We start from the raw sequence: 27078 nt of genomic DNA on the forward strand, positions 1-27078 counted from the left end.
ATTGTTAGGTGTTGATTTTAGGAAGTCTTAGTTAGGTTAACTAAATCAGCTGGTTTCACACTGTGGTTATGAAAATAGGGCAGAAGCTGGTTAAAATTCTAATTTCATTCAATAATCTCAAATCATCAATCACCTATATAGATATTCTACTATTTAAAAAGATAAATCATTATTATCTTCAGGCTATGTAGCAACAGCCAATCAAACTAATTTTGAAGGAACTTCTGAACTTTACAACTTTCACTACCAAGAAGAGCAATCATTTTCAAGTCGCACAAAATATTGCCTTGAACAACCATCGAAACACCTCCATTATTGAGGGTCATCTTGCAAATACCCTTAGCAGGATAGCAGCAAATTGTTCAAGGGGAAGGCCAATACCTGTCATACTAATGAAACAGCTGATCATCCCAGCATGCCACATTTGATTTTAATACAACATTCACCACAAAAGCTGATGATAGTAAATGAGGATCTCTGTTTTTGGCTTGATTGAACTCAAGGGTACCTCAATATTTACAGAGGGTTGAATCTAAGAACATAAGAAATGGAAGCTTTTCCTTAAGTCCCACATGTCTGCTTTTCAGTAGGGTCATGGCTGATCTGACCTTGAGCTTTCTGCTTGCTCTGAATAATCCTTGACTATCTGCAGTGCAAAGGTCTGTCTATCTGAGGCCTGAATATGTTGAAGATTCATCCACCAAAGCTCTCTAGGAGAGAGAATTGAGAAGATTCAGAATGCTTTAAATCGCTGCTACCTTATTATCAAATTATGCCACTGGTTCTAAATTGCTTATGAGGGCAATCATCCATTCAATTGATACACTGCAAGGCCCTTCTGAATCTTTTGTTTCAATAGAACATCTCTTTCTTCTAAACTATGAACCACCTGCTCAGTTGTTGGTCACAGAGAGATATAGCAAAGAAACAAGTCTTTTGGCCCATCATTTCATCAATTATCCATTTTTACATCAATGTTATCCTGACTCAATTTATTATGACCTTATTTCAATCAACTCTCTCACATTCTACCCCCTTACCATCATTGTACAATGGACTCACAGTGGCCAATTAATCTACCAACCCACAGGTTTTGGGATATGTAAGGAAACAGAAGTACCTGGAAAAAAAACCACGCAGTCACAGGGAGAACATGCAAATTCCATACAGACCCTATATTACTGGAGCAGTGAGACCCTATTCTACATCATACAGTCCTTTCATCTCCAGTATCATCTTCCTTAAATTAGATCAAAATACCATGCAGGACAAAAAAAGTGGATCCATTAACAATCTGTTTTGAAAGCAGGATTTCCTTATTTCAAATTTTTTTCGTAAAGGCCAACATTCCATTGTCTTCCTAATTACTTACTGTACCTGCATAGCAATATGATTTAGTTTTATCTATACACATAGTTTAATAGTTTCAAATTTATTCTTACATTATACCTGGTACATTTCATAATCAGTCAGCTTTAATATGCATATAGAACTACAAAGTAGAAGAGAAAGAGCATAATGAAAGGATCAAATAACACCTAGCAAGGGTAGCATTCAGGATCCTAATGGCTGTGGGGAAGAAATAGTCTTTGAAAGTATTGATGTGCAATGTCACTCACTTGAATCTTCTCTCTGGCAGGAGGAGGGAAAAGAGAGTATGGTCAGGGTGAGGTTCTTCTGTACGTGGGCATTGTGAAGATGGAGTTGAGGAAGTGAGAGGGGTTTGTGTGATTTTAAGAGTTGTTTTCACCACTTTCTGCTGTTTCTTCGATATTGGGCGGAGCAGCTCCTGCGCTATGCTGTGATACAAGGCTTAGATGCTTTCAGTGATGCATCTGCAGACGTTTTTAAAAGACTTGGTCATGCCAAGATTCCTTAGCCTTATATAGAAGTAGAAGCATTAGTGTGTTTGCATGACCATTGCATTAGTGTGGTTGATCCAGGTCAGGCCATGGGAAATGCTTACTCCCCAGAACTCTTTCCACTTCAGCACTGTTGATGTGGATAGGGAAATTGGCTCCACTCCCTTTCATTTTTTTATTTTTCACACAAACGTTTCCCTCTTGAATATACACAGTGTCATTTTCTCCCCTTTTTCCCCCCTCCCTTCCTTCCTTCCTTCCCACCCCCCTCCCTACCCATTAAACGTTCAACATATACATTACAATAAGCCCATTAAACAATGTGATCACACAATGAAAATAAATAAGAAAATTGTATCATCTACTTTTACACACTGGGTCAGTTCATTTCGTCTTCTTCTCATTCTATTATTTTAGGGGGTGGAGGTCCGCACTAGGCCCTCTCTCTTTTGTGTTCCATGTCCGGTTCCCAAATTTGTTCAAATAATGTGACTTTATTTTTTAAATTGTATGTTATTTTTTCCAATGGAATACATTTATTCATTTCTATGTACCATTGCTGTACTCTCAGGCTCTCTTCTGATTTCCAGGTTGACATTATACATTTTTTTGCTACAGCTAAGGCTATCATAATAAATCTTTTTTGTGCTTCATCCAGTTTGAGGCCTAATTCTTTACTTCTTATATTACTTAAAAGAAAGATCTCTGGATTTTTTGGTATGTTGCTTTTTGTGATTTTTATTTAATACCTGATTTAGATCTTCCCAAAACTTTTCCACTTTCTCACATGCCCAAATTGCATGTACTGTTGTTCCCGTTTCCTTCTTACAGCGAAAGCATCTATCTGATACTCTTGGGTCCCATTAATTTAACTTTTGGGGCCGTGAGTTATTCCATATTTGTACTTCATTTGTTCAAAAGATAATATTCTTTTGATCCCTTTTCTCTCCCATTCTCTATTGTGAAAGGGATTAGTTGATTTTGCATCAACTGTAATTTTGGTAGTTGGTAATTTGTTTTTTTCCTTTCTACTTGAATCTTCTTCCAAATGTTGAACAGATGGTGCAGTACTGGTGAACTTCTATATTGCACCAGTTTTTCATCCCACTTATAAAGTATATGTTCAGGTACCTTCTTCCCTATTTTATATAGCTCTAACCTGGTCCAATCTGGTTTTTCCCTTGTTTGATAAAAATCTGATCAATATATCTTAATTGTGCTGCTCTATAATAATTTTTAAAGTTTGGTAGCTGTAAGCTCCCTTGTTTGGACCATTCTGTTAATTTATCTAGCGCTTTCCTCGGTTTTCCCCCCTTTCCATAAGAATTTCCTTCTTATTTTCTTTAGCTCATTTCTCTGTTAAGGGAATTGGTAACGATTGAAATAGGTATTGTATCCTTGGGAAGATGTTCATTTTTTTTAAAATTTTTCACACTATAAACCACATTGATCAAGATACATACATTTTCCTTTCCAAATATATACAGTGTCATTTTCTACCCCCCCCACTCCCTCTTCCCCTCCCACCCTCCCTACCTCCCCTCCCATTCATTTAAAGTTCAGAATCTAAGATAATTAAACCCGTCAAATAATGTTGTCACTCAATAAAAATAAAGAAATTCCACTGAGTCAGTTCTTTTCATTCTCTTCTCCTTCTGTCATTTTAGGTGGTAGATGTCCCCGGTAGGTTTTCTCTATTATGTTTCATGTATGGCTCCCATATTTGTTCAAATATTGTAATATTATTTCTTAAATTATAGGTTATTTTTCCTAATGGAATACATTTATTCATTTCTATATACCATTGTTGTATTCTCAAGTTATCTTCTAATTTCCAGGCTGACAATACATTTTTTTGCTACAGCTAGGGCTATCATAACAAATCTTTTTTGTGCACCATCCAAATCAAGTCCAAATTCTTTGTTTTTTATGTTACTTAGGAGGAAGATCTCTGGGTTCTTTGGTATATTGCTTTTTGTGATTTTATTTAATATCTGGTTTAGATCTTCCCAAAAATATTTAACTTTCTCACGTGTCCAGATTGCATGAATTGTTGTTCCCATTTTCTTTTTACAGCAAAAACATCTGTCAGATACTGTTGGGTCCCATTTATTTAACTTTTGAGGTGTAATATATAGCCTGTGTATCCAGTTATATTGTATCATACGTAACCTCGTATTTATTGTATTTCTCATAGTTCCTGAGCATAACTTCTCCCATGTTTCCTTCTTTATCTTTATGTTTAGATCTTGTTCCCATTTTTGTTTAGTTTTACCATTTGTTTCCTGATTCTCCTTTTCTTGTAGTTTAATATACATGTTTGTTATACATTTTTTGATTATCATTGTGTCTGTAATCACATATTCAAAATTACTTCCCTCTGGTAACCTCAGACTGCTTCCCAATTTGTCCTTCAAGTAGGATCTCAGTTGGTAATATGCCAACACTGTATCGTGAGTTATATTATATTTATCCTTCATTTGTTCAAAGGATAATAATTTATTTCCTGAAAAGCAATTTTCTATTCTTTTGATCTCTTTTTTCTCCCATTCTCTAAAGGAAAGGTTATCTATTGTAAAAGGGATTAGCTGATTTTGCGTCAGTATTAGTTTTGGTAATTGGTAATTTGTTTTATTCCTTTCTACATGAATCTTCTTCCAAATATTGAGCAGATGATGTAATACTGGAGAATTCAAACATTGTACCAATTTTTCATCCCATTTATATAATATATGTTCGGGTACCTTCTCCCCTATTTTTTCTAGTTCTAATCTAGTCAAATCTGGCTTTTCCCTTGTTTGATAAAAATCTGATAGGTATCTTAATTGTGCGGCTCTATAATAATTTTTAAAGTTTGGCAGTTGTAAGCCTCCTTGTTTATACCATTCTGTTAATTTATCTAGTGCTATCCTCGGTTTCCCCCCATTCCATAATTATTTTCTTTAACTCCTTGAAGAATTTCTCTATCAAGTGTATTGGCAATGCCTGAAATAGGTATTGTATCCTTGGGAAAATGTTCATTTTAATACACTTTATCCTTCCTATTAGTGTTAGTGGTAAGACTTTCCAATGCTCTAAGTCGTCCTATAATTTTTTCATTAGTGGATCATAATTGAGTTTATATAGATGGCCAAGGTTTTTATTTATTTGTATACCTAGGTATCGCATTGCTTGCATTTGCCATCTGAATGGTGATTCTTTCTTGAATTTTGAGAAATCCGCATTATTCATTGGCATTGCTTCACTTTTATTTGCGTTAATCTTGTATCCCGACACTTCTCCATATTCCTTCAATTTCTTATGTAATTCTTTTATTGATATTTCTGTTTCTGTTAAGTATACTATAACATCATCTGCAAATAAACTGATTTTATATTCCTTGTCTTTTATTTTTATCCCTTTTATTTTATTTTCTGTTCTTATCAGTTCTGCTAGTGATTCTATGGCTAACGCAAACAATAAGGGCGATAGTGGGCATCCCTGCCTTGTTGATCTGCTTAAGTTAAATTGTTTTGATATATATCCATTTACTGTCACTTTCGCCAATGGCCCCTTATATAATGCTTTAATCCAATTAATATATTTCTCTAGTAAGCTGAATTTTTGTAGTACTTTGAATAAATAATTCCATTCTACTCTGTCAAAGGCCTTCTCTGCGTCTAAAACAACCGCTACTGTTGGAGCTTTATTTCCTTCTACTGCATGAATTAAGTTAATAAATTTACAGATATTGTCTGTTGTTCATCTTTTTTTAATAAATCCAGTTTGGTCTAGATTTACTATTTTTGGTCCATAGTCGGCTAATCTGTTTGCTAATAGTTTAGCTATTATCTTATAATCTGTGTTAAGTAAAGATATTGGTCTGTATGACGCTGGTGCAAGTGGATCTTTCCCTGTCTTTGGTATTACTGTAATTATTGCTGTTTTGCATGAATCTGGTATGCTTTGTGTTTTATCAATCTGGTTGATTACTTCCAGAAGGGGAGGAATTAATAAATCTTTAAATGTTTTATAGAATTCTATTGGGAATCCATCCTCTCCTGGTGTTTTATTACTCGGTAGCTTTTTTATTATCTCTTGTATTTCTACTATTTCAAATGGTTCTGTTAATTTATTTTGTTCCTCTGTTTGTAATTTCGGTAGTTAAATTTTAGTTAAAAATTCATCTATTTTGTCTTCTTTCCCTTCGTTTTCAGTTTGGTATAGTTGTTCGTAGAATTCTCTGAAATTTTCATTAATCTCCGTTGGATTATATGTGATTTGTTTGTCTTTTTTCCTTGATGCCAATACCATTCTCTTAGTTTGTTCTGTCTTAAGCTGCCACGCTAGAATTTTGTGCGATTTTTCTCCTAGTTCATAATATTTCTGTTTTGTCTTCATTATGTACTTCTCCACCTTATATGTTTGTAATGTTTCATATTTTATTTTTTTATCTGCCAATTCTCTTCTTTTAGTTGTGTCTTCCTTCTTTTTCTATATTTACTATTTCCCTTTCCAACTGCTCTGTTTCCTGATTGTAGTCCTTCTTCATCTTGGTTACATAACTTATTATTTGCCCTCTGATGAACGCTTTCATTGCGTCCCATAGTATAAACTTATCTTTCACTGATTCCGTATTTATTTCAAAGTACATTTTAATTTGTCGTTCAATGAATTCTCTAAAATCCTGCCTTTTAAGTAGCATGGAGTTTAATCTCCATCTATACATTCTTGGAGGGATGTCCTCTAACTCTATTATCAATATCAGGGGTGAGTGGTCCGATAATATTCTAGCTTTATATTCTGTTTTCCTAACTCTGTCTTGCATGTGAGCTGATAACAGGAATAGGTCTATTCTTGAGTATGTTTTATGTCTACCCGAATAATATGAATATTCCTTTTCCTTTTAGTGTTGTTTCCTCCATATATCCAAAAGTTGCATTTCTTGCATCGATTTAATTATAAATTTGGTTACTTTGTTCATTCTGTTAATTTTTTTCCCAGTTTTATCCATGTTTGAATCCAAATTAAGGTTGAAATCCCCTCCTATTAGTATGTTCCCTTGCGTGTCTGCTATCTTCAAAAAGATATCTTGCTTAAATTTTTGATCTTCTTCATTAGGTGAATATACATTGAGTAAATTCCAAAACTCCGAATATATCTGACATTTTATCATTACATATCTCCCTGCTGGATCTATTATTTCCTCTTCTATTTTATTTGGTACATTTTTACTGATTAATATAGCTACTCCTCTAGGTTTTGAATTATATGACGCTGCTGTTACATGTCCTATCCAATCTCTCTTTAATTTCTTGTGCTCCACTTCAGTTAAGTGTGTTTCTTGCACGAATGCTATATCAATTTTTTCTTTTTTCAGTAAATTTAGCAGTTTCTTCCTTTTGATTTCCGTTAATATTTAAAGTCATATAGTTCAACGTAGCCATTTCATACTTTGTTTATCTTTCCTTTCCGTTTCCTCATCATCACCTTCCCTTCTTATCCATTTCTGCTTTCTTTTTTTGAACACTTTATATGACAACGTTTCTAAAACATCAAACATTCCCCTTATTCTCCTATCTAAAATTTCTTTAACCCCACTATCCCCTCCCCTTTCTGAGTTGCCCTTTATCCCTTGTCGGGCAACCACATCTCCCCTCTCCATTTGGATTTGCGAATTCACTCGCAAGCGTCAACTGATTTCGCAGTGACCGTAACTCCTCCAGAAAAGATTTTAATTTTTATATACAACAAAGGTCACTCTCTTAATTCCCTCCTTACTTCCTCTCTTCCCTTTCTTTCCCTTATTAATTCTTATCTATACTCTATATATTTTCTTTTAAATACACATACACACATGTATACACATATATACATACACACATAGTTCGTGGTTATTTTTGCTCTCGTTACATGTCTTCATCTCTCTGTCTGTTTTGTAGTTGTTCTGCAAATTTTCGTGCTTCCTCCGGATCTGAGAATAGTCTGTTTTTCTGCCCTGGAATAACTATTTTAAGTACCGCTGGGTACTTTAGCATAAATTTATATCCTTTTTTCCATAGGATCGCTTTTGCTGTATTAAACTCCTTCCTCTTCTTCAGGAGTTCAAAACTTATATCTGGATATAAAAAAATTTTTTGACCTTTGTATTCCAGTGGCTTTTTGTCTTCTCTTATTTTCTTCATTGCTTTCTCCAATATATTGTGGTTGTGGTTTAGGGGCTAATGTTCTGTGTGCCCTTTCTATTTCCATTTCTTCCTGTAATTTTGGTCTTTCTAGGACCCTGGGGATCCAATCTTTTATAAATTCTCCATATTCTTGCCTTCTTCATCTTCCTTAAGGCCCACTCTCTTTATATTATTTCTTCTATTATAATTTTCCATTATATCTATCTTCTGAGCTAACAGCTCTTGTGTCTCTTTAACTTTTTTATTAGATTCTTCTAAGTTCTTTTTTAAGTCATCTACTTCCATTTCTATGGCTGTTTCTCGTTCTTCCACCTTGTCCACTCTTTTTCCTACATCTGACATGACCATCTCTAATCGATTCATTTTTTATTCTGTACTTTTTATTCTCCTTTTTATTTCACTAAATTCTTGTGATTGCCATTCTTTTATTGATTCCATGTATTCTTTAAAGAAAAATATATATCCATGTACTTGCCCTTCCCCCCTTCTTCCATTTCTCTGTGTTCTTCATCTTCTTCTTCCTCTGGGTTGGTCATCTGTTGTTTCTTTGATTTCCTTTTACTCTCTTCTTTCTTGCTCTCGTTATTTTCTGTGTTTTCCTCTTGTTGTTGTGCTGTGGCTGTCATTCTCAGCTGTGGAGATCGACTCCTCAGCTGGTCCCCCCTCCCGTCAGTGTTTTTTTTTTGTCTTGCGCATCACGCATGCGCGAATCCTCGCGCATGCACAGTTGCGCACTTTTGCTTGGCTCCGCGAGCCATTTTTGTAGTCCCGAGCTCGGGACTTCGACTGACCTGAGGGAGCGGGCTTCTCTCTCCACAGCGGGCCTCCTCGGACAGGTAAGGCCTTCACCTTCTTCCGATGTCTTTTCTTCTTCTCTTCTTCCCGTTGCTTTCGACTTTTCTTTCTTCGTTGCCATTTTCTTCCCACCTTTACTTTCACTTTATTTTAATTTTTGTGTTTGTGCCTTTGCGTTTTCTCTGTTTTTTTAAAACTTTTCCAGAGAGGGCTGGAGTTCCCCGACCGGCCACTACTCCATCACGTGACTCCCATCGGAAGATGTTCATTTTAATGCAGTTTACCCTTCCTATCATTGTTAGTGGTAAATCTTTCCAATGTTCGAAGTCATCTTGTAATTTCTTCTTTAATGGCTGATAATTTAATTTGTATAGATGGCCCAGATTATTATCTAGTCTAATACCTTGGTATCGGATTGCTTGTGTTTGCCATTTAAATGGTGATTCTTTCTTTAACTTTGTGAAATCTGCATTATTCATTGGCATCGGTTCAGTTTTATTTGCGTTGATCTTGTACCCCGATAATTTTCCATATACCTTCAATTTCTTATGTAATTCTTTTATTATAATTCTGGTTCTGTTAAGTATACTATGATGTCATCTGCAAATAGACTGATTTTATAATCCTTCTCTTTTATTTTTATCCCTTTTATTTTATTTTTTGTTCTTATCAGTTCTGCCAAGGGTTCTATAGCTAAAACAAACAGAGAGGGAAATAGTGGACATCCCTACCTAGTTGACCTGCTTAATTTAAATTGGTTCAATATATATCCATTTACTGTCACCTTTGCCAATGGTTCCTGAAATAATGCTTTAATCCAATTAGTATATTTCTGGTAGGTTGAACCTCTGTAGTACTTTGAATAAATAATTCCATTCTACCCTGTCAAAGGCTTTCTCTGCGTCTAAAGCAACCGTCACTGTTGGCGTCTTATTTCCTTGTACTGCATGGATTAAGTTAATGAACTTACAGGATATTGTCCGTTGTTCGTCTTTTCTTAATAAATTCAGTTTGATCTAGTTTTACTACTTTTGGTACACAGTCAGCCAATATGTTTGCTAATAGTTTTGCTATTATCTTATAATCTGAGTTAAGAAGAGATATTGGTCTATATGATGCTGGTGTTAGTGGATCTTTCCCCGTCTTTAGTATTACTGTAATTATTGCTGTTTTACATGAATCTGGCATGTTTTGTGGAATTCTATTGGGAGTCCATCCTCTCTAGGCGTTTTATTGTTCAGTAGCTTTTTTAATATATCCTGTATTTCCTCTATTTCAAATGGTTTTATCAATTTGTTTTGCTCCTCTTCTTGCAATTTCGGTAGTTCATTTTAGCTAGAAACTCAACTATTTTGTCTTATTTCCCTTCATTCTCAGTTCGGTATAGTTGCTCGTAAAATTCTTTGAAGTTTTGATTGATCTCTGTTGGGTTATATGTAATTTGTTTGTCCTTTTTCCTTAATGCCAATACCGTTCTTTTAGCTTGTTCTGTTTTAAGCTGCCAAGCTAGTATTTTGTGTGTTTTTTCTCCTAGCTCATAATACTTCTGCTTTATCTTCATTATGTTCTTCTCCGCCTTATACGTTTGTAGTGTTTCATATTTTATATTTTTGTCCGCCAATTCTCTTCTTTTTGTTGTATGTTATCTTGTTGCTAGTTCTTTTTCTCTACTTACTATTTCCCTTTCCAGCTGTTCTATTTCCCAATTGTAGTCCTTCTTCATCTTAGTTACATAACTTATTATCTGCCCTCTGATGAAGGCTTTCATTGCATCCCATAATGTAAATTTATCTTTCATTGATTCCATATTTATTTCAAAGTACATTTTAATTTGGCGCTCAATAAATTCTCTAAATTCTCCTGTCTTTTAAGTAGCATGGAGTTTAATCTCCATCTATATGTTCTTGGTGGGATGTCCTCCAGCTCTATTGCTAATAACAGGGGTGAGTGATCTGATAACAATCTAGCTTTATATTCCGTTTACTAACTCTCCCTTGGATATGGGCTGACAACAGGAACAGGTCAATCCTTGAATATGTTTTATGTCTACTCGAATAATATGAGTATTCCCTCTCCTTTGGGTATTGTCACCTCCATATATCCAGAAGTTGCATTTCCTCCATTGATTTAGCCATAAATCTGGCTACTTTGTTCTTTCTGCTAGTCTTTTGTCCAGTTTTATCCATCTTTGAATCCAAATTAAGATTAAAATCCCCTCCTATCAATATGTTCCCCTGCATATGTATCTACAATCTTCAGAAAAATATCTTGCATAAACTTTTGATCCTCTTCATTAGGTGCATATATATTGACCAAATTCCAGAGTTCTGAATATATCTGACATTTTAACATTATGTATCTCCCTGCTGGATCTATTATTTCCTCCTCTATTTTGATTGGTACATTTTTATTGATTAATATAGCTACACCTCTGGCTTTTGAATTATTTAATGCTGCCATTACGTGCCCTACCCGGTCTCTCCTTTATTTCTTGTGTTCCTCTTCAGTTAGATGCGTTTCCTGCACGAATGCTATATCTATTTTTTTCTTTTTTCAGTAAATTTAATAGCCTCTTCCTTTTAATTTGGTTATGTATTCCATTAATATTTATAGTCATGTAGTTCAACATGGCCATTTCATACTTTGTTTACATCTCATTTCCGCTTCCTCACCATCACCTTTTCCTTTTTCCCCATTTCTATTTCTCAGTTTTCTTTTTTTTTAATGCACTGTATGACAATACTTCTAAAACATAAAATAATTCAACCATTCCCACATCTAAAATTCCCTTAACCCCAAGTGGTCCCATTCCCCCCCCCTCTCTGAGTCGCCCCTTGTCCCTTGCCGGGCAACCACAACTCCCCTCTCCATTCGGACTGCGAACCTGTTCGCAAGTGTCAACTGATTTTGCAGTGACTGTTATTCTATCCCACCCAACCCCCTCCAGAAAAGACTTTTATCTTCACATTACAACAAAGCACCCCCTCTTTTCTTCTCTTTCTCTTTATTTATTTATTTATTTTAACCCCTCCTCTTCCCCCTTCTCCCTCTTCTCTTTCTCTTTATTTATTTATTTATTTTAACCCCTCCTCTTTCCCCCCCCTTCTCCCATACTTCCCTTTTCTTCCCTCCTTTAGTTCTTGCTTCTACATTATTCTTTCTTCTGTGTATGTAGTTTGTCATCATTCTTTGCTCTTGTTGCATCTCTTCATCTCTCTTTCTGTCTTGCAGGTGTTCTGCAAATTCGTGCTTTCTCCGGATCCGAGAACAGTCTGTTTTGCTGCCCCGGGATTACTATTTTAAGCACCGCTGGATATCTTAACATAAATTTATAGCCTTTCTTCCATAGGATCGATTTTGCTGTGTTAAACTCCTTCCTCTTCTTCAGGAGCTCGAAACTTATGTCTGGGTAGAAAATTTTTTTTGACCTTTGTTTTCCAATGGTTTTCTTGTCTTCTCTCATTTTCTTCATTTCCTTCTCCAATATATTTTCTCTTGTCGTGTATCTCAGGAATTTTCCTAAAATGGATCTTTGTTTTTGTTATGACTGTAGTTTCAGGGCTAATGTTCTGTGTGCCCTTTATATTTCCATTCCTTCCTACATTTCTGGCATTCCCAGGACCTTTGGGATCCATTCTTTTATAAATTCTTTCATATCTTTGCCTTCTTCATCTTCCTTAAGGCCCTCTATCTTTATATTGTTTCGCCTACTATAGTTTTCCATCATATCCATCTTCTGAGCTAACAACTCCTTGTTTCTTTAATTTTTTTTGTCACTTGCTTCCAATTTTCTTAAGTCGTTCACTTCCATTTCTACTGCCATTACACGTTCTTCCACATTTTCTAATCGTTTCCCTACATCTGTTATGACCAGCTCTGTTCTACTTGCTTTTTCTTCTGTACTTTTCATTTTTCTTTTCATTTCACTAAATTCTAGTGTCAGCCATTCTTTTAATGCTTTCAATTGTTCTTGAAATTTTTTTAATATATTTGTACTGTTCATTCATTTTACTTCCTATTCCTCTATGCAGACCTTGCTGTTCTTCGGTGTCTGCTCTTGGGTTTGTGTCTTCTATTTCTTTTCCTTGTATCTGTGTCTCTTCTGACTTTCTTGTTGAGCTGCTTGTCTCAGTTTGTTGGGTATTTTTTTCCATAGTGTCTTGATGTTGGTCCTCTTCTTCTGGGCTGGTTTCTGTTTTGTCTCTAGTTTCCTTTTTTCTTTCTCACCCCTCCCGTTCCCGTTGCTTTCTTTATTTCCAGCTGGGAGCCCTGCTGTCGGGCCTCTCTCAGCTGTTCGTGCTGTGGAGTTTCACTCCACATCTGGTTCCCCTCCCATCGGTGTTGTCCTTTTCATGCACAGTTGTGCACCCCTGTTTGACTCCGTGAGCCATTTTTGCAATCCTGCGGTTAGTGGGTCACGACCCTGCAGGGTCTCCACTAACCTCGGGGAGTGGGCTCCTCTTTCCACGGCGAGTCCCTGCTTTTTCATGCAGGTAAGGCCTTCACCTTTCTCTTCTGGCGTCTTTCTTTCTTCTTTTCTTCCCATTGTTTTTGGCTTTTCTTTCTTGGGTGCCCTTTTCTCCACACCTTTATATTTTTATTTGTTGTGATTTGTGTGTCTGGGGCTTTGCTTTTTCTTCACTTTTTTCCTTCCTTTCTGCAGAGAGCCACTACTCCATCACGTGACTCCTCCGCTCCACTCCCTTTCATAAGTCTATGGTCAACTCCTATGTCCTGCTGATATTGAAAGAAAAGTTGTTACCTTGTCACACGGTCTCTCGGCTCTTGATATCCTTCGTATATTCAATCTCATTATTATTTGATGCCTGGTTTAAAACTGTGGTGTCAGTAAACGATGATAGAGTTGAAGTGATATTTGACCATATATTCATGGGTGTAGAGTATTGTAGGGAGCTAAGTACACATCCTTGCTGAGTGTCATGATGATGGAAAAGTTGTGGCTTACCCAGTTTCACTGATTACGTTCTGTTAGACAGGAGGTCAAGGATCCAGTTGCATAGTAACTGCTGCTATTGGTGATAGAATTAGCTGCTCATTCATGCTTATAATGTGATAAAGATAAATTATTCAGATTTCAGAAATAGTCACTAGATTTTCTGTTTTTGATGTTGCATCGTGGTTTTTTTTGATACGTTATTTATGAATGAGTAACTTTTCCAAATCACATTACATGTCCATGCTAATGTAACTTTCTGCATAGATTAATAAATTAGTTGGTGTCACAGGAATCTGCTTTATCAGTCCCAGTCATGACAAATAAACATGATCCTTGCAATCTGCTGAAAAGGATAATATTGAAAACATGCCCCAAACATGGCAAAATGTTTTAAGCTGAAACATTTCATAAGGCAATACTATCCACAATTACCCAAAAGGAAATAAAAACTGTAGATGCTGGAAATTTGAAATAAAAATTGAGAATGAAGGTCAAGCAGTAAATTTGGAGAGGAGGAACAATGTAATGATTCAGGTTCATCTACCTGAAATGTGAATTCTGGTCATATGTCCACAATCAAATCAATTCTAAGTTAATAGCTTGATTAAAAATTCCTAGAAATAGAAATACTTACACAACACAACAAGGTAGACCTCGTCAGATTAAGCCATGTTCTTGAGTTAGAATGAGGTTAACTATATGGAATTTAAAAGTAACCTGCAAGTAACCAAACAATAGGTGTAATAAGTGGGAACTATTTATTATTCAATCAGACATTTCACTATCATAAACTCAAAATTTGCTGAATGTTAGAATTTATAGTTTGCTCTCATTTTGAATGATGTTATTATTGATATATATTTTTGTTAAAGAGATGTAAAATTTTTTTTCACTATTTTAGAACTTAACAGGAAAAAATCCAAAAACAATAATGTCACTCATCACCAGGCGTTCAGTGAAGAAAGTGCTTCTAGTGAATTACATGCTTTCAGACAACTCGCACCTTCTGAAAGAGACAATAGAGCTGAAATTGATAAAATTATTCCTGGAAAGAGCAGCAGACTTCATCTCAACAGTGGTAAGCCAAAAACCACTGTCCTCAGATCAACTGGTACAGCAAAGAATCCAGTGAAACAGCAAAGCGCATCGCCATTACTTTGTAGCAAACATCATAAAATGAAACCTGACTGCGAGGAGCCAGGAGCAGGACGAAAGAGTGGTCGATTCTCACCTGCTGGTTCAAGCAGACCTGGAAGTGCCAAACCTGTTGTAAGCACTATTGATAAAACTAGCCATATTGGCCGTCAGATCTCTGAAAGCATCACTCCCCCAACTTCCCCAAGATGTAAAAATATCAATTCATCTGGAAGTGGAAAACATAATGCTATTGAAAAAACGCCTGAAGTCAGAACTGGAATTTCACAATCATTTAGCTCTGAAAACTGTGTGTGCACTCCCCTCAGTCAGAGGTCTGAGATTCTGCTTATTCCTTTGGAAATCCGAGCCCAAATTGTGGAAAAGGAAAGGCTCAGAAAAGAGCTTTTTCGAAAGAAGAATAATGCAGCAACAGTAATTCAGAGAGCTTGGAAAAGGTAGAGCCCTTTGTTATATTGAACTATTGCACTATGCTTGATCTGTTTTCTCAATGTACTGTCTTTTAAACAGGGGAAAAACAAATTTTGAATCGTACAATTTTTAGAGAGAAATTTCTGAATGTAAAACTTAGATTTCCAATGACAGGAATTCTAATCCCAAGGCAAAGAGGGAATACAATAATTGCTAGAGTGAGAAAAATGGAGAAGATTGGAGAACTTTAAAGAGATGCAGAAGGCTGAGAGACAATAAACAGCAGGATGAGAATTTTAAATTCAGTGTATTTGGAGATGGCTCCTTTGTGCATCAGTCAATGCAAAAGTGAGAGATAAGCATTTAGTTTGGATTATGAAGAAGACATTAGAATTTTAGAAAACATGGTTTACAGACCATAGTAGATGATAGGTTTGCCAGTCATTGGGATAACCAAGTCAGCTATTAAGGGTTTGGGTGTTATTTTTGACAACTGATGGGTGGAGTGACTGATGAATGGACAGTATTATCAGGATGGAAAAAGGAGAATATTGCAATAATTGAAGGTCTAATAGAATGAACAATGTGATCCATTCTGATTGGACAGTGGAAGCATAGGGAATCACTATTGAAATCAGCAAGGGTGACTGAGTGACAGGTGCTGTCTTTTATCTTCCAGCCATGTAACCAGCAGCAAAAACAGTAGTCTGTACAAAACAGCAGTGATATAGCATTGAGAAAATAGATAGCTGTTAGAGAAGTAGCACTGATTTGGGGCAGAATATGTGTCAAAACTGATGTGTGTCATTAGGATAGAGTCTGGAGGGACAACACCAAAACTTTAATTTAAGTTGCAGTCTGTTTTTCTGGTTTTCTTACACAGTTGCTTATAAGACAAAAAACAATCAGAACAAATGATGATGCTTATTGTCATAGACATCATACAATACACATTTACACTGAAGTTCCTATTTAATGCAGCAGAGCAGGTACTTGTAAAGAAAAGCTAATTTAGTAAACTAATTAAATTAAAGAAAATAATCACAGGCCACGGGCAGCACAGTTAGTGTAGCGGTCAGGGTGACACTATTACATCACCAGTGTCCCGAGTTCAAATCATGGCCTGTCTGTACATTTTCTCCGCATCTATGTGGGTTTCCTTCCAGTTTCCTCCTACCTTCCAAAACATACAGGATTGTAGGTTAATTGGGTGGCATGGGTTTAAATGGCCAGAATCGGCTTCTACCCTATTAGAACATGGAACATTACAGTACAGGCCCTTCGGCCCACGATGTTGTACCATCCTATATTTCCCTACCAAAAAAATCTTAGCCCTCCCTACCTCATAACCCTCTTTATTTCATCCATGTGCCTGTATAAGATTCTCTTAAATGCCCCTATTACTCCAGCCTCCAACCCCACACCTGGCAATGCATTGCAGGCACCCACAACTCTATGGAAAAAGCACCCCTGATGTCTCCCCTAAACTTTCCTCCCTTCACTTTGTTCAGATGCCCTCTTGTGTTTGCTATTCCCACCCTAGGAAAAAGGTGCTGGCTGTATACCTTGTATTATTTATGCCTCTCATCCTTCTTCACTCCAAAGAGAAAAGCCCTCATTCTGCTAACCTTGCCTCATAAGACCTATTTTCCAATCTAGGCAACATCTTGGTAAATCTGCTCTGCATCCTTACCACACTTTTCACATCCTTCCTGTAATGAGGGGACTAGAACTGAACACAATATTTTAAGTGTGGTCTCACCAGACTTTTTCGCATAAAGTTGCAACATTACCTCAGAAACTTTATTCCTTTATCTCCTTTACCCACCTCTTCAATTCAGGAAATTAAAATGCTCTAATTATTATGCTTTATTTTTTTCTACTCAATTTCTGTCTGTGTGCTTTGCATGTTGATTTGTTATGTCATCACACTTGACAACATTTAGTAAGATTTTCTCCAAATTGATATGATCCCTTATTGATCTGATGGGTTTGAATGTATGCACGGTGTGTCCGAACAATTTTCATCTCATCATTTGCTGCATTCAGCAATCTTAGATTATCTCTGTAATCTAATAATCCTTTCACAGATATTTCGTTAATTTAGTTGTTGCCACCTCTGCTGTGGTATTTGATTTATTATTTGTGATCTTATTCACACAATTCAATAATTTTAAAATAAATTTGATCAAGCTCAGACTTGATTTCAAAGATCTTTCTACTTTGCATTTTGCAAGCTTTATATTTTCAGTTACAGAACACCTGCTTATATATTTTCATTTCATCCCTAAAAGCACTTTGGTTCTTCGCATATAAAAAATGACATTAACAGATTCCATTTAAAAATGCAAAAACTAATTTTGAAACAGCAAATGTTTTGATGTGTAAGTAGTAGCAGTTATCAAGAGAAATGAACATTAGGATTTTCAGCTAAAATACTTGATTCTTACATTGTGCTACTAAAGTACAAAAAGCTATTTTTAGTTTCCAAGATATTCACTTTCTTGAGGGCACAAGTTGGGTCTTTCTCTTTTTCCTTTTCTTTTACAGTTGGTTGTGGAAAAGATGGGACTCCAACAACATAGGCTTGTCAAGTTCATCAGCATCCACTCTGGCTTCTATTGTCTTTTTCTGTAATTCGGGATCCAGTTTTACAACTCCAATTCAGTCTCATTTTCTGACAATTTATCTTGAGGTCTTTTATTAGATTCTCTCTCTGCATTTATTAACTGGGTCTTCTTTCTGCATCTTCAACATAGATTCTTTATTGTTTTCCGTAGTCAATTACCTTATGTCACTTGTTCTGTTTCAAAAAATGAATCTCTTCTTTCAGTTGTAGGCATCTTGATACAGCTAAATCCCTTTCTTCAATAACTGCTTTCCTTCCTTTAGCAGTTATTCTTTTCTTCCACTTAGTTTTACAAATTCCATTGACAATTAATTCTCTGTCTTTGTCAACCGCTCTCTGATTTTTCTCTTATAATTATTTTCAAAACAGAAGAATCATCAGATTTAGTTTTGTTTCCAAGTACAAAATTAAAACCCTTTTGGTGACTGTTTTCTGGATGATGCAGTATTTCTAAGTATTTTCTCAACATTTTGTACTCTGAAGGCAGTTGCACCATATCATCAATGAAATGCTCCTTTATACTATCAGCATAATTTCTTCATTGATCTTGTTTGCTTGTGCATCTGGAGGTTGTTGACGGTTATCAAGATATTCAGGAAAGTCTGTCTTGAACAGTTGTTTCATTGGTTTTGTTAAGTTTCACAACAGATATCGTATTGACACTTGTTGACTGCTTCTGAGCAACTTCATTCTTTTCCTAATAGTCCATTGATTGTGCATCGAAGCATAATTCTAATAGCATAAAGTCCATTTTTCACACTTGGTATTCTATTTCGGTTCCAGTCCCTTTGGTGCATTTAAACCAATTACCATCTGTATCTCAGAGCTATCATCTGGTGTATAAACCTTCCTCAAATATAACCACTGATCCACATAATTTTGATGTGGGATGTTTCCTTTATACACAGGTATAGTCTTCTATGTGTATATGTCTGGAATATCACAAAAATCATTGCTTGTATTCCAGCAAACTCTAACCCTGAAACCATGTTAGTTTGAACAACCCTTTTTTGTCCCATGGTTTTCAAAAGAACCTTTGTCTTATTCATAAGCCCCACAGGGTAAAATGAGGCAGTGCTATCTGGGTCAAGAAATGCATGTGTATGTACTGTTGCATTCCCATCCTTGGCCTTAACTTGTACAGGCACTATTGAGAGATTGCAGTTATTGATGTGGTTATATTTTAATGTCTTTCATAAGTTATTAAAGGAACTCCAGTTATGTTGCCTGTGGTACTTTGGAAAGGCGTAAATACGAGATATGAAGATAAAGAAGCCAGTGGGAAGGATTGGCCATCTCAAACTCCACTGGTAGGATAGGATGAAGGCACATATTATTATGCCCTTATAGGAGTTATAGAGCGTCATTAATGTGATGTGCACAATAAAATGCATAATAAATACACCATAATGTACATTTTTGATTTTATTTACTTTTAACTTCTTTTGAATTACTGCCATTTAGCCCTATATGAGTAAAGTGGTTCAATTATTGTTAAAAGTTGTTTAATGATTAATTTTCTTTTCCCTGACCAATTTTTTTAAAAGAATGAACAAATGTAACGCTTGTCACAGTCACCTTGAAAGGAATAATCCAAGTATGGTATTCTGTTTTAAAGGAGGCAAAAAAGCTAAAGGAAACAGAATATCTTTATGCTGCCTTTGCTAATTGTAGGAAAAACAGCCCTAACCCTCCATATTTCCAAAACCATATTTGTGGAAAGTGATTACCAGTAGCAGGAGTAGTCATACTTCAATACAAGTGATAATCATTGATGACTTCTTCTTTGGCTCGGCTTCACGGACAAAGATTTATGGAGGGGTAATGTCCACGTCAGCTGCAGGCTCGTTTGTGGCTGACAAGTCCGATGCGGGACAGGCAGACACGGTTGCAGCGGTTGCAGGGGAAAATTGGTGGGTTGGGGTTAGGTGTTAGGTTTTTCCTCTTTTGTCAGTGAGGTGGGCTCTGCGGTCTTCTTCAAAGGAGGTTGCTGCCCGCCGAACTGTGAGGCGCCAAGATGCACAGTTTGAGGCGATATCAGCCCACTGGCGGTGGTCAATGTGGTAGGCACCAAAAGATTTCTTTAGGCAGTCCTTGTACCTCTTCTTTGGTGCACCTCTGTCACGGTGGCCAGTGGAGAGCTCACCATAGAACACGATCTTGGGAAGGCAATGGTCCTCCATTCTGGAGACGTGACCTACCCAGCGCAGTTGGATCTTCACCAGCATGGATTCGATGCTGTCGGCCTCTGCCATCTCGAGTACTTCGATGTTAGGGATGAAGTCGCTCCAATGAATGTTGAGGATGGAGCGGAGACAACGCTGGTGGAAGCGTTCTAGGAGCCGTAGGTGATGCCGGTAGAGGACCCATGATTCTGAGCCGAACAGGAGTGTGGGTATGACAATGGCTCTGTATACGCTAATCTTTGTGAGGTTTTTCAGTTGGTTGTTTTTCCAGACTCTTTTGTGTAGACTTCCAAAGGCGCTATTTGGCTTAGTGGGTCTGTTGTCTATCTCGTTGTCGATCCTTGCATCCGATGAAATGGTGCAGCCGAGATAGGTAATATCCAACTGCACGAAAACCAACAAGGTCGGGTCAGATACAGTAATGAGCTCTCTGAACCCTTCTCCATTAACAATGGTGTGAAGCAAAGCTGCGTTCTTGCACCAACCCTCTTTTCAATCTTCTTCAGCGTGATAACATAACATAACAATTACAGCACGGAAACAGGCCATTAGGCCCTTCTAGTCCGCACCGAACCAAACACCCCTTTCTAGTCCCACCTCCCTGCACAATGCCCATAACCCTCCATCTTCTTCTCATCCATATACCTGTCCAACCTTTTCTTAAATAATACAATTGACTCCGCCGCCACTATTTCTCCCGGAAGATCATTCCACACGGCTACCACTCTCTGAGTAAAGAAGTTCCCCCTCATGTTACCTCTAAACCTCTGCCCCTTAATTCTTAACTCATGTCCCCTTGTTTTAATCTTTCCTCCTCTTAACGGAAATAGTCTATCCACATCCACTCTGTCTATCCCTTTCATAATCTTAAATACTTCTATCAAATCCCCTCTCAACCTTCTACGCTCCAAAGAATAAAGACCTAATCTCTCCAATCTCTCCCTATACTCTAGATGCTTAAACCCAGGTAACATTCTGGTAAACCTTCTCTGCACTATCTCCACTCTGTTTATATCCTTCCTATAATTAGGCGACCAGAACTGCACACAGAACTCCAAATTAGGCCGCACCAACGTCTTATACAATCTCAACATCACCTCCCAACTCCTACATTCCATGCAATGATTGATAAAGGCCAGCATACTAAAAGCCTTCTTCACCACCCTATTCACGTGAGTTTCTACCTTCAGGGAACGATGTACCGTTACTCCTAAATCTTTCTGCTCTTCTGTATTCCTCAATGCTCTCCCATTTACCACGTATGTCCTATTCTGATTCTTCTTACCAAAATGAAGCACCTCACACTTATCAGCATTAAATTCCATCTGCCATTTTTCAGCCCACTTTTCTAAGCAGCCCAAATCCCTCTGCAATCCTTGAAAACCTTCTTCATTATCCACTATTCCACCTATCTTAGTATCGTCTGCATATTTACTAATCCAATTCACCACCCCATCATCTAGATCATTAATGTATATAACGAACAAGCCATGAAAGACCTCAAAAATGAAGATGCTGTTTACATCCGGTACCGCACGGATGGCAGTCTCTTCAATCTGAGGCGCCTGCAAGCTCACACCAAGACACAAGAGCAACTTGTCCGAGAACTACTCTTTGCAGACGATGCCGCTTTAGTTGCCCATTCAGAGCCAGCTCTTCAGCGCTTGACGTCCTGTTTTGCGGAAACTGCCAAAATGTTTGGCCTGGAAGTCAGCCTGAAGAAAACGGAGGTCCTCCATCAGCCAGCTCCCCACCATGACTACCAGCCCCCCCACATCTCCATCGGGCACACAAAACTCAAAACGGTCAACCAGTTTACCTATCTCGGCTGCACCATTTCATTGATGTCTATTGATATAGAAATCAGCAGTTTGTGCATCTGGAAATGTGTTATTAAGAACTGCCTGCAGAATTGATCTCTAAGTTCTAAGTAAACTACCAATATCAGTCCGAGAAATTTCAATGTTGATCTTCATGGGAGAAAAACCTTGCTAAAAGACAATTAGAAAAAGCCCCTAGGAATAGAAATTGTTTCTAGTGTCATGGGAAAATTGGAGCAGATAGCATAAATGATCTCCAAAGGGGAACAAAAAACAGCAGGTTCCTGAAAAGGATTAGGAATTTTTATCAAGATAGGAAAGCATTTTAAAAGCTATTCGATCATGAGGACCAGAGTTATGCCAATTGAAAGTTAATGAAGTCAATATGAGGCTGTTCCCTAATTCGAAAAATGGCAACTCCAGACACCAAAGGTGATCAAAGCTTAAAAGCAAACCTAGCTTGCTTATACCTGCTTCAATGAAGCAATTAAACAGACCTGAGTACTCACAAACACCTGTGAAGCCAAATGTCCCAAAGATGCTCCCCTGAAAAGAGGGGGCGATGTGCTATAATTTCAAAATGTAAGCAAATAGCTTTGAATAAAAAGTGGAATGTCAATTGTTTGATTGCAAATTTAAAACTGTGGAGCACAGGGGCAAATAAAGGAAAAGAAGTGTCTTTGTCCCAAACATTATGGAGGGCACTGTATATTTACAGTCAGATGATAATAAATTAACTTCATTAGAGACCTATGCATCATGTGTGAACAAGAGCCTTATTTTAATTTGGGCATCATGTTTGGTGCAGGCACAGGAACCGAAGGTCTCGTTCCTGGCTGTACTGTTTGTTCTACAGTCTTTTGACTTCTAAAACATTTGTCCATTTTGTTTTAATTGGTCTTGAAAGAAATAATTGCTTGTATTCCAACCTACAGTATGTTGAACCTCATCAAAATAACTAGAGTATGTTTTCGATAATCTGAATCGCTCGGGACCAGACATGTATCTAACTGCTTTTTCTGAATATCTGATCTGTAGCTCAGTTTAAGCAGCAGTATATTTGTATGGTCATTGCCATTCCGAACACCTTCCCACCACCATCACCAAACCTGCCCAGGCGCCCAAGGTCCCCGATGCCACCCCACCACCATCACAGAACCTGCCCGGGAGCCCGAGGTCCCCAGTCAGATCCCCGACATCTCCCCACTGCCATCACGGAACCTGCCCAAGACACTCCAGCCCTAGCCCCAGATGCTGATCCATCGGAGCTCCTGACACCTCAGTTGTCAACCCAAACCCTGGCCCAGGCTGCCAACCCAAAGGAACTCCTAATGCCACCTACTTGAGCACGGTAGGTTAAAAAAAAATCCAATATTTATCAACTTGTGATATCATGTCACCACCGAATATTTTCGCAGATAACTGTTAATTTCAGTAAAGTGGCTTTTGGATAATCAAAAACCCAATGTACACTTTTGTGACTGGAATTATAATTTGGAAAATATTGACAAGCTTAATTATCCAGCCCATCTGCTTCAATGCTATAACTTTAGAAACATAGAAAATAGGTGCAGAAGTAGGCCATTTGGCCTTTCAAGCCTATACCGCCATTCATTATGATCATGGCTGATCAGTACCCAGTTCCTGCCTTCTTCCCATACCCCCTAATCCCCTTGGTCACAAGGGCCAAATCTAACCTACACTTAAATATTGACATGGAACCGGCCTCGACAACTTTCTGTGGCAAAGAATTCCACACATTTGCCACTCTCTGAGAGAAGACATTTTTTCTCATCTCAGTCCTAAAAAAATTCCCCCTTATCCTTAAACTATGGCCCCTGGTTCTGGTTTTACCCAGCATTGGAAACAACCTTCCTGCATCTAGTTTGTCTAAACCCTTAAGAATTTTATAAATGTCTATAAGATCCCCCCTCAATCTTCTAAATTCCAGAGAATACAAGACTAGTCTATCCAACCTTTCTTCATATGCGAGTCCCTCCATCCCCGGTATCAGCCTAGTGAACCTTCTCTGCACCCTCTCCATGGCGAGGATGTCCTTCCTCAGATAAGGCGACCAAAACTGCACGCAGTTCTCCAGGTGTGGTCTCACCAAGGCCCTGTACAGCTGCAGCAGGATCTCCCTACTCCTGTACTCAAATCCTCTCGCTATGAACACCAACATACCATTCGCCTTCCTCACCGCCTACTGCACCTGCACGCCCACTTTCAACGACTGATGCACAACAACACCCAAGTCTCTCTGCATCTCCCCTATTCCTAAACAGATACCATTTAAATAATAATCCTCTTTCCTGTTCTTACCTCCAAAGTGGATAACCTCGCATTTATTCATATTAAACTGCATCTACCACGTCCTGGCCTACTCACCTAACTTGTCCAAATCACCCTGCACTTTCCTAGCATCCTCCACACAGCTAACCCTGCCACCCAATTTCATATCGTCTGCAAATCTCGAGATACTGCGATCTATTCCCACATCTAAGTCATTGATATATATATATCATAAACATCTGAGGCTCCAGCACTGAGCCCTGCGATACCCCACTAGTCACTGGCTGGCATACTGAAAAGAACCCATTTATTCCTACCCTTTGCTTCCTGTCCTTCAACCAACTCTCTATTCACCTTAATACCATACCTCCTATACTGTGCTCTTTAAGTTTATACGCTAGTCTTCTGTGCAGAACCTTATCAAACGCCTTACTAAAGTCTAGATCTACCACATCCACTGGTTCTCCCCTATCCACTCTACTGGTTACATCCTCAAAGAACTCTATTAGATTCGTCAGACATGATTTCCCCTTCCAAAACCATGCTGACTCTGTGCGCTGATACCACTACTTTCCAAATGTACTGCAATTGCATCTTTAATAACCGATTCCAGCTCTTTCCCTACTACCGATGTCAGGCTAACTGGTCTGTAGTTTCCCGATTTCTCTCTCCCTCCCTTCTTAAAGAGTGGGGTTACATTGGCCACCCTCGAATCCTCAGGAACTAATCCAGTATCCAAAGAGATTTGAAACATTATCACCAACACATCCACTATTTCCTGGACTACTTCCTTCAGCAGTCTCGGATGCAGACTATCCGGCCCTGGGGATTTATCCACCTTTAATTCCTGCAATTTAACTAATACAACTTTTCGACTTACAATTACTTCCTTTAGTCCTCCATCACAATAGATCTCCGATCCTCAATAATTTCCTGTAGATTAGTTATGTCTTCCTTGGTGAAGATAGAACTAAAATAGTCATTCAAACAGTCTGCCATACTCTTGTTCCCATGAACAACTCACCCGTTTCTGTCCGCAGCGGACCCACATTTGTCTTAACTAACCTCTTTCCCTTAACATTAGATTTAAGTTTTTTTTTGTCAAAAGCTATATGACGTAGAGGTCAGAAGATTATGAGAGACTAAGACAAGAACGGTTAAAAGATGGCAGGGGAACTACTCAGTTTGTATGTTGTAACCAGATGTAAAAAAAGCATCCATTATTACCCATTGATAAATGTCTGCAGAGATTTCTTGACTTTGTTTCAAATCACAGTAGAACAGCTGTGCTTTTCAATTCATATTTTTAGATTGTCGCAAGCAACACAAGGGAAATGATTCAAGTGGATATTTATTTCACTTTGGGCAGCTCCAGGGAGATTCTGCCATTTATTGTTTGATCTTATTTGGCCTGAAAGTTTCCAACATGTAATACACATTAAAAAAAATAGCCCTGTCACATAATTCATGGGGTTCTTATTTTGCTGATAAATTTAATTCATTTCATATCAAAAATACCAATCATTGCTGAATTTTCTTTTCGTTTTTAGATCTACAACTATGATTTAATAATTTGTCAAGAATTCAAATTTCAAAAGCAGTCTTTTGTGATAATATTTTAAGTTTATACAATTTGAACCAAGGTGATTATTAAAATAATTTAAAGGTGTATGTGAGTAGGAAGGGAAGGGTGGGAATCACTGCTCTAGATCCAATTGTTACTGAAATATTTTGCTTGAGAAAAATTGTCATTGGCCCATTTCCTTTGGAGTTATGAAACAGTACACATAACGAGTTAATTAGGTATGATTAAAATAGTAATTTTCAAAATTTTTCTTTCCACCCACATACCACCTTAAGCACAGAGCACCTATGGCATAGGGAATACTTAAAGTGGTATGTGAATGGAAAGGAAAAGGTTGAGAACCTCTGATCTAGTAGAAGCAGTAAGTCAACTTTTCATGTTGGGACCTTTCGTCAAGACTGGCGAAAAAAGAAATGTTCAGAGATTTGGTTAAAAAAAAAGGGGGGGAAGGGGGGGGACTAGTGATTGGCTAGAGGGAGGACTGGGGGATCCATAATAGGGTGAAGGGAGAGAAGTATAATAGGAGTGTCTAGGAGGAATGGAGGGGGAGGGGAGGTTAGGATGTATATGGAGAACAGGTAAGGAGAAATTGTGAGGGGATAGGGAGAGAGGGAGGATGGGGTGAGATGGGGAAAACAAGGGGGGTAAGGGGTTAATGAAGTTGGAGAAATTGAGGTTCATGCCATCAGGTTGGACGCTACCAAGACGGAATATAAGATGTTCCTCCAACCTAAATGTGGCCTCATCTTGACAGAAGAGGAGGCCATGGATGGACATATCAGACGGGGAATGGGATGTAGAATTGAAATGTGTAGCCACTGGGAGATCCCACTTCCTCAGGCGGACAGAGCGTAGATGCTCAATGAAACGGTCTCCCAGTCTGTGTGAGGTCTCACCAATGTACTGAAGGCTACACTGGGAGTACCGGATGAAGTATACCAATCCAGCAGACTCGCAGATGAAATGTCGTCTCACCTGGAAGGACTGTCTGGGGCCCCGTATTGTGGTGAGGGAGGAAGTGTAAGGGCAGGTGTAGCACTTGTTCCACTTAGAAGGATAAGTGCCATGAGAGAGATTGGTGGGAAGTGATTTGGGGGGCGGGGGGGGGGAGGAATGAATGGACAAGGGAGTCGCGTAGGGAGCAGTCTCTGCAGAAAGCAGAAAGTGGTGAGGAGAGAAAGACGTGCTTGGTGGTGGAATCTCACTGGAGATGGTGGAA

General features: G+C 37.9%; 1 protein-coding gene across 10 annotated transcripts in view; it reads left to right on the forward strand.

Moving 5' to 3' along the window:
• The window catches only part of invs (inversin), a 313548-nt gene that overhangs the window by 242912 nt on the left and 43558 nt on the right, over positions 1 to 27078 (forward strand). For all 10 annotated transcript variants that reach the window (XR_011349882.1, XM_069913577.1, XM_069913576.1 and 7 more), the window contains one exon: positions 14683 to 15373. Coding sequence is in view for 9 of the 10 variants with exons in the window: in XM_069913577.1 (XP_069769678.1) it covers positions 14683 to 15373 (691 nt within the window). In the remaining variant the exon portion in view is untranslated. The remainder of the gene's footprint in view (positions 1 to 14682; positions 15374 to 27078) is intronic.

The sequence above is a fragment of the Narcine bancroftii genome, chromosome 1, assembly GCF_036971445.1.
Source record: "Narcine bancroftii isolate sNarBan1 chromosome 1, sNarBan1.hap1, whole genome shotgun sequence".
Classification (NCBI taxonomy): domain Eukaryota; kingdom Metazoa; phylum Chordata; class Chondrichthyes; order Torpediniformes; family Narcinidae; genus Narcine; species Narcine bancroftii.